At 36.1% G+C, this 11,594-nt stretch overlaps 1 protein-coding gene and 1 long non-coding RNA gene across 2 annotated transcripts; one reads left to right on the top strand and one right to left on the bottom strand.

Annotated features, from left to right (window-relative positions):
- Positions 1 to 888: 888 nt before the first annotated feature.
- On the bottom strand, positions 889 to 3,817 carry LOC147520665 (cytochrome P450 81Q32-like). The gene is made up of 2 exons (XM_086592186.1): positions 2,752 to 3,817; positions 889 to 1,780 (listed from the first exon to the last, which is right to left on the bottom strand). The coding sequence occupies exons 1-2, from the start codon at positions 3,649 to 3,651 to the stop codon at positions 1,163 to 1,165; spliced, it is 1,518 nt and encodes a 505-aa protein (XP_086448312.1). The 5' UTR covers positions 3,652 to 3,817; the 3' UTR covers positions 889 to 1,162.
- Positions 3,818 to 9,088: 5,271 nt separating this feature from the next.
- LOC147520664 (uncharacterized) lies at positions 9,089 to 10,661 on the top strand. Its single transcript, XR_015212757.1, has 2 exons — positions 9,089 to 9,811; positions 9,897 to 10,661. It is a non-coding gene; the product is annotated as an uncharacterized LOC147520664 (long non-coding RNA).
- Positions 10,662 to 11,594: the final 933 nt, after the last annotated feature.

Raw genomic sequence — 11,594 nt, 5'->3', positions numbered from 1 at the left:
TTCCAATCGTATTGTGGTAAAGTTTGTGGAAGTAGATCAAAGTATCAAACAGATATGCAATCATAATCTAGATGACCGTGGGAAACTTGAAGGTGAATATCAAGTTTATACCTATACACGAATTACTTTGCACGACAAATACGCCCCATGTGATTAGAGTATTCCCAATGCAGATGAATATCAAGGGGATGTGACAATATTTACCTCTAAATGGTCAAAAACTTTTGCCTAATGCAAATGCAAAGGTGAATATCAAAGTGACTATTTTCCCAAATCAAAATGAGACTGAAACCTTCAACCGAGATAGTAGCTGAGTTGGAAACTTTGGACGGGATGTTTTATTCCGTTTTATGTGTTTTTTTTTTAAAAAATCGGTTTTTTTTTCAGACGGAATGTTTGATTTTTTTTCGTCTCACGTGTTTTTTCGACTTTTTTTCGGTTTTTTTTTAACTTCAAACAGGATGTTTCATTCCGTCCGGCGTGTTTTTTCGATTTTTACATTTAGACAAAATCAAATATTCTGTCCGAGAATAATAATCACATTTGTATTGGGCAGCCTCACCTTGCTTTTCACCAAAACGGTAGAAAAAAGGAAAAATAGAACTAACGTGGAGGTGAATAAGAGTGGCTTGCATTGGGAATGCTTTTATGTATTTTGATAAGTTATTATTTAGCATAAATCTAAGTAGGGTTAACTAGTATTACCCCCTAGATGAGCCAATTAGGATTTCCCTCTTACTAGATGGGGAAATTAGGGTATTCCTCTTAAGTACACACAAAAAAAAAAGTCAATTTGGATTAACCTTATTTATTTTGTGTGTATTTGGAGAGGAGACCCTAATTTCCCATCTAGTGGAAAAAAATCCTAATTGGCTCATCTAGTGGGGGTAATATTCGTTAACACATCTAAGTAATCTATAAATTCATCTATTACAACCGCTGAACCGTAAGAAAATTAGACAAAGACATGCTATCATCAAAATATGTGATGATAGTAAACTAATCTGCATGATTAATGCAGAAGTGCCAAAATAGCTACTTTAACATTACGTACTGACTTGGGTCTATTTGTTAAGTGGCTTATCAGAGTCTATTCAGGAGACCTTATTCAGCTGATGGATTGAGCCTTCTACATTTTGCTATGCCAAAAACGCAATGCCATTCAAAACGGAGCCATAATATGTTTCTTGTTTAGACGTGGCCTACACATTGCAACCAAGGGCTTGGCCCTAGGTAATGTAAGTCCAACCCCTTCACTCATGTCCACCAGTTCGTCTCCAAACCTTTCCCATTCAAAACATTGAATCAAGGATCCCAAAGTCAATCCAACCATACGCATTGCCAAAGCCTCACCAGGACATCTCCTCCTTCCGAAACCAAATGGGATCAATTTGAATCCTTCTTTTTCACCTTCAACTCCTTGAAACCTCTCTGGATTAAACTTCATGGGCTCTTTCCATACATTTGAATCCCTATGAACGGCCCATAAGTTCATTAGGAGTATCGTGCCACTAGGCACATGGAAACCTCCCACATTGCAATCTTCAGAGGACTCATGGATCACTACTGGACCTGTGGGATATAGTCGAAGTGTTTCGTTGATGATGTTTTGAAGATACGGAAGATTAGGAAGATCCGATTCTTCTAATAGACGTTCCATCCCAACTTGTTGGTTGATTTCGTCCCTCGCCTTCTGTAAGAACTCAGGATTGTTGAGTAAAAGCGACATTGCCCATTCCATGGTCCCAGACGATGTGTCCGTCCCTGCTGTTAGCATAACCTGCACACAACATTAATGTAGAAGTACAAATCAAATTTTGCTAACCCAAATCCGCCGTAAACCTGCAAAGGCCTGTACCCAAATCCATTGGACCATTTGACAGTTTGACTGTCTGTCTGTTTGTCTACTTGTATCAGCGAAATCACACACTTGGTCGGTTAGCCCAAGTCCACTATGATTAGATGATAGTCATGATACATAAGACCCAACCATTTAAGAACAAGTCAACTTTAAGGGCATCTCCAATAGGGGGTGTAAAATTACACCTCCACCTAGGCTCCACGTAGGTGCCATTAGGATTTTACACCTCTAATTGTATAGTATTGTATAGCTTATAAATATCCACACTCTATACTCTCCAATGGAAGAGTGTAAAAAAAATAGATTTTAAACTCGGACGTCACTCCAAGTGACGTCCCTCTTTAATTTAAACCTGACGCCACTTTGAGTGGCGTCCGAAGTTAAAAAAAAAAACAAACGTGTGTTGAAGTGACGTCCGAGTTTTTAAGTTAAACAGACGTTATTTTAAGTGACGTCCGGGCTTTTTATTAACTAATAGCGAGAGGGGGAATTCCCCACCCTCTCTATTAGCTAATACACTATTACCTACGGTTTAGCACTCCCATTGGAGAGAGTTTTTTTATATTTGGGGTGTAAAATTTCCACTCTATACGGTTTACACCCCCCATTGGAGATGCCCTAATTGATGTGTTGAAAGTCAACTAACAAAGTAAATTTGGTTACTTCATGCAACCAAAAGCCACATAAGAATGTTTTCCTAGATTTTCAGATTTTGAAAGGAGACATACCGGACATTTTTTGTCACTGAGATTTGGGTTCAGACTTCAGACCTTCAAAATTTTAGTCCATTAATGATTTTGCACGATAGTTGAAAGTACGTTTAATCATAAAATGTTTGAAATCTTAGGTAGTTTATGAAAATAACATATAAGAGAATTATAGAAATTTACCCCTATAATTCCTTTGATGATTTCGTCCGTGTAGTATTCTGGATCAAGCTTTTGCTGAGAGAGCAGCACATCAATTAAAATCTTATTTTCTTCTCCATCCCCAGTTGTAAAACGATTTTTCTCTCGACGTTCATTTATTAGACTTTGCCAGAAAGTATCTCTTTGTTTACCTGCTTTCACCATTCTCTTCTCAAGTCCTTGCAGGTCAAACCACCGCAAAAATGGCAAAAAATCACTGGCATTCGGCGCCCCCATTAAATAAAATGTCTCACTAACAGTGTGTCGAAACCGTTTCGCCTCATCTATATCGACTACGTTTTCTCCATAGTATTTCTTGCCAGCAATCATTTGCATCAAAATATTAAGCATCAGCTCGAAAAACATGGTCTTAAATTCCACCTTACGAAAGTTTTTGTTATCTAGATTACCAAACAGTTGTTGGAGTAGAGAGCGGATTTCTTTGGCTCGAACACTAGAAAGTAACTGAAGTCTGTATGAAGAAAAGATCTCTAGTGCAGTTACACGACGGAGGTTGCGCCAATGATCACCATATGAGGCCCAAACGAGGCTAGTATAATTATAACCAAGGTATTCACCAACAATGAAACGCGGTCTATTTGCAAAGGCAATGTCGTTCTTTGCTAAACATGCCTCGACGGTTGATGGAGATGAGACGAGGACGACTTTGCGAAATCCGTATTGCAGAAATAGAATTGGACCGTATTTTTTAGCTAGTTTTCCGAGTGTTCTATGGAGGGGCTTTTTTAGGATAAGGTGTAAATGACCAATTACGGGAAGTGGAAAAGGTACTGATGGTTTGTTATTCTTGCTTCGATGAAGGATTTTCTTGGAAACAATGATAAACAAAATCAAGAATGCAACAATATACAAGATTTCCATGCTTGGCGTATCTAGTTAATTCTGCTTGGAATGAAGTTCAAATTCTCGATTGGGATTGGACTGTATATATAGAGCCTTAGAGCTAGGAAGAAGTCAAATCGAAGTGATATGCCATAGAAAGTGAGAACTAGTGAAAGAGGGAAGAAGTTCACGTCAAGAGTTGAAGTCATCTATGATTTTTAAGTTGGTGAGTCCGCCTTTTCTGTTTCAAAAGTTTTCTTTATGAGGTGCCAGTCTTACCAAGGCAATGTACCGTGTCAAAAATGTGTAACATAATGCCAACTATGCTGATTCATTGTCAACCACCTTAAAAATCAATCAAGTTGATCATGTATTGCGCAAACCCTACTGTATTCTTTGCTCACGAAACTATTTTATAAGATATCCTTGCACACTTCCTTGCACCATGTATGTATTAGCATATGACTAATTGATAATTGTGGTGTACGCAGAAATTCAGAAAGTCTTCAAGTTTTTATTCAATCGGTTCCAGATCTGTTTAGTCGGTAGTTGCCAAATAAAAACATATCAGTTTAGTCGGTATAGACTATAGAGTACTCCAAGTTAAAGACCTCTTAAATGCAGCTACAACTGGCCAATCTGACCTACCGTACCGGTGTTTGTGCTGAACTGCTGATAGAGATAGAGGATACCCTCATAACAAGCTAGCTACAATCAGTCGAGTCTTTAGAAATTTGGAAATGCATCACGTTGAGAACTGAAAATAAGAATAAAAACACAAAAATAAACCGGACTATGTAGTAGGTTAGTCAAATGAGCGGAGCGAAAGTTCTGGGCTTTTCCTCTCCCATCTCTCTCAATTACTCAGATTTGCTTTGTAAACACCCCAATATCACAGTTCTTTGCATTTAATTGTTTAACTTTTTGTATAAATGTTTGAAAAGTTTGCTGAGGGTTAAATTGGTTGTTTCTGTGTTTGGTGCACCAAGTTATCAATTCACGGATTCTTAGAGAAGTTGCCAGCACTTTTATTAAAGAAAATCTCACATGAATGTTTTTTTTTCCGATTGATTCTATTATGTTAGGTAATTTGAGTTTTTGTTCTTTCATGATATTGTTGCTTGTACATGGAATGAAATTGGTTTTTTTATATGTTGTTTTGATGTTGGAATTTTTATATGAGTTCTTAGTGTGATTCATATTTCTGTTATGTTAACTCACTGTTATTGATTAGCTTGGAAATGGTTTTGGTTTGATAGTTTGATTAGTTTATCTGTAATTGTGACTTAAGTTATTAGCATTTCACGATCTAATGATCCAATTATTTATGGAGAGATAAATGTTTGGTTTTTGTGTGGCAACTTTACTTAGATTCATTTTCTCACTCTTTAGTGATTAAATACACTATTTGCGTTGAGACCATTGGTTGCATTTGTCAGCCATGTTTGATCGTGAGTCGGATTGAGATTGGTAGTATAATTACATTTGTCAATTTTCATTTGCATTTGAGATTGTGTTTGTCATTTTTTTGTTGGGTGAGATTGAGAATTTTAAATTATGACAAATTGAACACGAGCTGAGAGTGACATTCAATTGAACAACCATGGCATGTTAAGGGCCTCTTCACTTCAATGCAGTATACTTAGTTAAGATGGCGACTTCTATGAAAAAAAAACGGCGACTTAATTAATGTATATATACATCGAGGGTCAGGTAGATTTAGACACAATTGCTTCTTAGAAAGCCGGATTGTAGAATATATACACACATGATCTCTACCCCGACATGTGGTCAGATGCGCACCAAGAACACTCCCTTATATCTAGTTGATGCAACTGTGGCCGGACTCAGTGTTTCATTTAGGAGACTTCTAGCTCAATTGTTTGTTTGACCCGTTTCAAAATTAACCACGAGTTAAGCTGTACAAGAATTGTCTCAGTTAGTGAAACGGTTTGGTTTGAGTGTGTGAGAATGGCTAAACTCCATCACAGTGAGTGCCTTTGATCACTCCTTCTAACTTAATAAAATTAGATTTCATCTGCATTTCCATCGGCTCATCGATTTTTCCACATCTATATATATATATATATATATAAAAGCTCGCGCACATTCTCTCTCCTCACCATATCGCTCCATTTTGTGCCCCGAACAATATGATTGGCTCCTACAAAATGGGATGGAATAATAATTAGTGAAACCTTCTCAGATTTGTTTAAATCTCCCTAATCTATTTTTATATTATTATGTCCTCCCCAAATTCTAATTTTATAAACAAATTATAATGAAAAAAAAGCAAAACAAAATAACCAGAAAAACCTAAAGCAACGAATCCAACACCAAATTAAGAAACCTTTGAAAAAAAAAAAACAAAACAAAACCCCACGAAGCCCTTTCTTTTCAATTGCTCGATACCCTTGAACAAGGTGAACCCTTGGAGAGTTCGCAATGCTTTAGGAATTGGTAGAAAAGTAATATAAAAAAGAAAAGGAATTGGTACAGAAGAGAATTCGGCGTTCATCCTCAGGTATTTGCACTCTTTGCTTCAAGTTTTAGATTATGGAAAAGCTCAAGTCACAGCTACTCCAAACTCTCTACAATTTCGGAGGCGAGAAAGCTCCTAATGATCATTTTGAAGATCACTACGACCAATACAGAAAGGCCTTCGCTTAAATATATCATGCTGAAGGTTTTTGCCATCTATCCCAGAAACACACAGTGAACACATGTTGCATTGTTGAAGAACGTTTTGGATATCTTCATTGAAATTGGGATGGGCGTAATGGATATATTGCTATGCAAACCACTTTGAAGCGGCCTTTCTTGCTGACACTTTTGCTAATTATGATGGGAAGGACACTAAGTGGATTGAAGAAGATTCCTGTGCAGAGTACATGTTGAAGATTCAAATGTGTTTGAGACAAGAGAAGGACAGGGTTTCTCATTACTTGCATTCTAGCAGCGGAAAGAACCTCGATCATACTCTACCTTCAGTTGTGCTTCTTTACGTTAGTCTGATCAACTTTCATGATCCCAGCCCAGCTTGAAGCCTTCTGTTATAAGCTCTTCCCCATATACGGGTATTTAAACCGTCAATCTCAATTGGGTCTTTTTTTTTATTAGAATTTCTTGGTTTTGTATTCCTTCACTTAACTTTAGAGTTCCGAATTATTTTGCTGCACCCAATTGATTTGCTACATGTTTGATTCTTTATTTGACTTTGTGTTTGAAAATTTGAAGTTCTAAAATCTAATTAGTTCTACTAATAAATTAGTTTGACGGTTAATAGTTGCGCCGGAGCTTTAAATTTTGTGTAGTCATACCATAAATGCAAAAACCCATAGATAATCGTGTGGTTAGTATCTTGGCCAAACGATTTTGATCATACTGTTGTCTGTTTGAGTACTGATTACTTGCCCATCGATGCTACAAAACATATATTAAGTTTAGATTTGTTCTTTATTCTACTATGTTGTTATTTTTTAAACTTTTACATTTTTTTACCAATGATTTGTGATGAATAGGTGCTTCACATGTACGACATGAACTTGATTGATTATTTAGCATCACCTGTGTAACAACTTCTCTCGGCTGTTCAACAGGACGTTTGGGATCCAATTGATTGAAACAATAGTTGATGTACTTTATCAGTTTTTTGTGGTTTACCCTATATGGGTTAAGATTAGTTGGAACTTTTTTAGTGATCAATTGGGACTTCCGTTCTTAGGATGGGTTTAGTATAAGTTAGATTCAAATTAAATGGTCTATTTCCTAATTGATCCTCCAGGATTTAATTTATATGAAACTCCTAAGTGATCAATTTGAGGATTTTGCAAACATTTTGAAGTTTAGGTATATGTATTTGCTCCCCTTTTTAAAAACAAAACCCTTTTCATCCATTATTGTGAAAATTTTCATTGAGTTGAAGCTTATGTTTATGCTTCTGCTTATTGGCCATAGCTTGGGCGATTTTGGGTGAAAATTTTCATTGAGTTGAAGCTTATGTTTATGCTTCTGCTTATTGGCCATAGCTTGGGCGATTTTGGTGTTCGAAATTAGAATCTATAATTTTCCGATTATTATTAAGCTTTGAAAGAAATGGGAAAGCCAGGGTCTGTTGTACATAATATTTTTGAGAAGCTACTGATATGCTGGCATGATGGTAAAACTCTCATTCCAAAATTAATTAGGCCTCATGCAAGTTTCTTTCTTCTGATGTTTTCTTTGTCTATGGTGTTGCCGGAGGTTCATATATCTTAATATTTGTGAAGTTAGCTTTGATTTTTATATGATGGTGTCTTTTACCCTTTAAAAGTTTAACCAATGTGATTTTCACAAAATTGCATTAGTGAATATTAATGAGAGTCTATATATTGGGTCTGTGATTCCGTTATTATTTTCATCTTATTACTGCCATTTGTTACTTCGACTCATTAGTATGCATTTTGTTACACTCATATTACTTCCCAGTACTACATTACTTCGACTCTTGGTGGTTGTAGCATGTATTACACCTTCAAAATGCCCAAAATGTGTTGAAGATATAGGTACACGTAGATCTGTAGAACTTTATGTAGGAACTAATCAATTGTTTATCTCTGATGTACATTCCTGATTTTCTATTCCTGACATATGATTTACCCAAAGCTATAAACATTCCTGGACTATAAAGACCTGGCACTGTCATCCATGAGAATGGTGCAGCTGATGATACTAGCCTAACCTCCAACTGATTCTAAAAAAAAGTTTCGGAGTACATGAGAGGTGGCTAGGTGGCACTGGACAGTGGACACGTCTGGATATATAATTTTTAAGCCTATCCTCATAAGTGGTATTCATGTCATTTTACAAAAAGTATTCTACGGATTTAGGAGAGAGAGAGAGTGGGAGAGAGAGAGGCGAGAGACTTCCATTGTTTCAGTTGGTGTTCCGAATAAGAAGAAGAAAGCAAAGGCAACAATCAGGTAAGATCGGAGCTCTCTTTCTACCTCCTTGACTTCTCCTTGATTTTTAGCATTTAACAGTTTAAAGGATCTAAAACCTACTAAAAATTTGTAGTGTGTTTTCTTTTACTTTTTTGTCAAGAATAATAAGTGCAAAATACATTAGAGGTTTTCATTCTTTTCACTTATCCTGCTCATTAGAGTCCGAACCCTCATGACTTTTGTATCTTAATCGGGGAGTAGTAATTGTTGAATATTCTTCTTAGTTCAACCTTTGTGTTTTTGGTCATCCCATTACGTGTAGGTTGTTGCATTGATGTTTAGGGATATCTTTTCTAATAAATCTGAGTTTGCATTCTTTTCTTTGGACATGTGAGAAATATTTTAGTTCACGGACTCCACAGAGTTCTAAACTCCACAAAGTTCTAGACTCCATAGAGTTCTTCAATCCGCACTAAAAAGGAACCCATCATCTCTCACGCCCGCCTATTCTCATGGCTTCCGCTTGGGTAATGGCATAGCACACTCAAAGAGTCTTGATCACCTAAGTCTTACAAACAACTAGGTACATTGTTTTCTCTTATCTATTTTTTATGAGTATTACAACCTTTTGAATTACGAATATAGGACTTTGATTTCATGTTATTTGATCTAATTCCACGTCTCTGATTGTTAGAAATTTTTTGGAGGTGAAAATATTGAAAACTAGAATATATCAAATTATGAAAAATTGTTTTGTGGTAGTAATAGTATATGTAAATGAGGAAGAAAAGAAAGAGCAATCACTTTATACTGACGGTGAGCTTACTTTTTATATATATATATATATATATATATAACTTCTTTGTTATTTTCTGTCTGTTTTGTTGTGGAATGTTCAATCACGAGCTTACTTTATATAGAAACAATGTGTATTGGCAGAATTCCATGTGGGGGGAAACCTAGAAACCACACACTATGTTTGTGTATTTTTTTCATCTCAAAGTTAGACAAACAATGTTTTTAACCTGCAGGTCGATTGTCGTACTATTTTCTTTTTATCATCTATTCATTGCCATTTCTTTTCTTTATTTGTAGGCTCAAAATGGTTTATTCTTGCTGTAGTCAGGCTGTTGATGATCCTGCTATTATACATTTGCGAAAGTGGGACTCAACCAAACTTGACCTTTCTAAATTCTGTGAAGCTTTTATTTCTCCAACAAGGGAACTGCTGTTGTTGCTTTCACATCAGTGTGAAGTGTCATTGCTCCATCTCACTGGTGCGACTTCTTACCTTTCGCTTGCTTCTTTTTTCTTGAACTTTAACCCTCTGCTTCATTGCCAATTTATCTTTTCAATCTGCAGCCACAGATGACCTTGGTAGGTGTTTTGATTCAAACTCTTTTTCCTCATCAAAATAGACAACCCTTAGATGGCTAAGCTCATTAGACAATATCCCGAGTACTTCCGGATCAGTAGAAGATGTTCCTTCACTTGAAAGTACCTCTCCGAGATATGAGGATTGTTCACTTATTTTTGATGTTAAATCGTTGGCATGGGGCCATTATGGGGATGCATACGATCAGCACAAGGATGTTTCTTTTAGAGAATTTCTATTTGTTTCTGGAGACCGTGGCATCACAGTCCATGCCTTTTGTCATATAGATGGAACTCATAAACGTCATCAGAATGTTAAGTCTTTGCCTGAGGACGAGGTTGGACAAGGGAGATGGGTAGAGTGGGGTACTTAAACACTTCACAAGACACATGCAAATAGAAGGGCCAACCTTTATGGAAATGATTATGAGAATTTCTTGAAAGGGAAAACAATTCCTAAAAGTGAGGGAAGGTCTCATGACGTTGGCAGAGGGCAGAACGGTGAATTATCTATGATGGATTATACATTAAAGAAGTGGTTGAAGACATTTTATACCGAAGTTGAAATTGTAGAATTAGAGGGAGACTTTTGCACTAGGTTCCCTGTGAAGCCATCATATCCTTCATCTGTAGAGATTGTATCATTTAGCATGTTTGAAAACACTTCAATATTGGTGGACTTTCTTACTCGGTCTAATGTATAACATATAGCGAAAAGTTGTAATGCAGGTGCATGACATGTTTCTTCTTGAAGGAGTCACCTTGGGAATTTACGTTAAGGCTAAATTAATTATTTACTTAAAACTTCGGTTTATAAACAATCTGTCTAGGTCCAATATTGAGTATAGTTATGTAATTGGTTCCAACCGAAGGAGGAAAAGTAATAACAACAAAGAACAACAAAATCAATCAATAGCTAAGTCTACCCAGAACATCATTTGCCTATATATCAACAAAAGTCATAGATATCTCTGCATTTTTCTGTTTTTCACCATAAAAAATATTTTAATGAGAAATATATATATAAAAGCTCGCGCACATTCTCTCTCCTCACCATATCGCTCCATTTTGCACTTCCAACAATATGATTGGCTCCTAAAAAATCGGATGGAATAATAATTAGTGACACCTCCCCAGATTTGTTTAAATCTCCCTAATCTATGCTTAATTTTCTATAGACTCCTCAAATTGATAAAAAAAAAAATAATAATAAATAAACCTTATCCAAATTCTATCGAAATCCTAACTTTTCTCCTCAAAATTAGGATTGTCTATTTATCTTTTTCCTTTTCCCTACCAACTAAACACTAATGAATGAGAAAAAAAAAAAAAAAAAAAAAAAGAAGCCTTCCGATGATGAAGTAAAGGCTTCTATTGCGATAAAAATCACCGAGAGAATCGGTCATGAAGTATGTTTACACTCTTCCAGATGTTTAATATTGGCATGGAATGCATCGCCTATTGCTTTAAATTAAACTCCTATTGCCATTTCTGTATGTGTCATCAATAGACATTAGTTTAATTTCTTTAATTCTGTATTCTTGGCCTCTTTGCAGATCGATCTCATGATCTCTGGAAACGAACCAGTTAAAGCGATTGCTTACATTTGTGAGTTGCAGTTAATTTGGGTTGTATTTAGTCTTCCATGTCTTCCTCATGAATCTGGGTCTCCAAATTTTGAAGACA

The sequence above is a fragment of the Coptis chinensis genome, chromosome 2, assembly GCF_015680905.1.
Source record: "Coptis chinensis isolate HL-2020 chromosome 2, ASM1568090v1, whole genome shotgun sequence".
Lineage (NCBI taxonomy): Eukaryota > Viridiplantae > Streptophyta > Magnoliopsida > Ranunculales > Ranunculaceae > Coptis > Coptis chinensis.
This window is presented reverse-complemented; position numbering and strand designations above follow the sequence as displayed.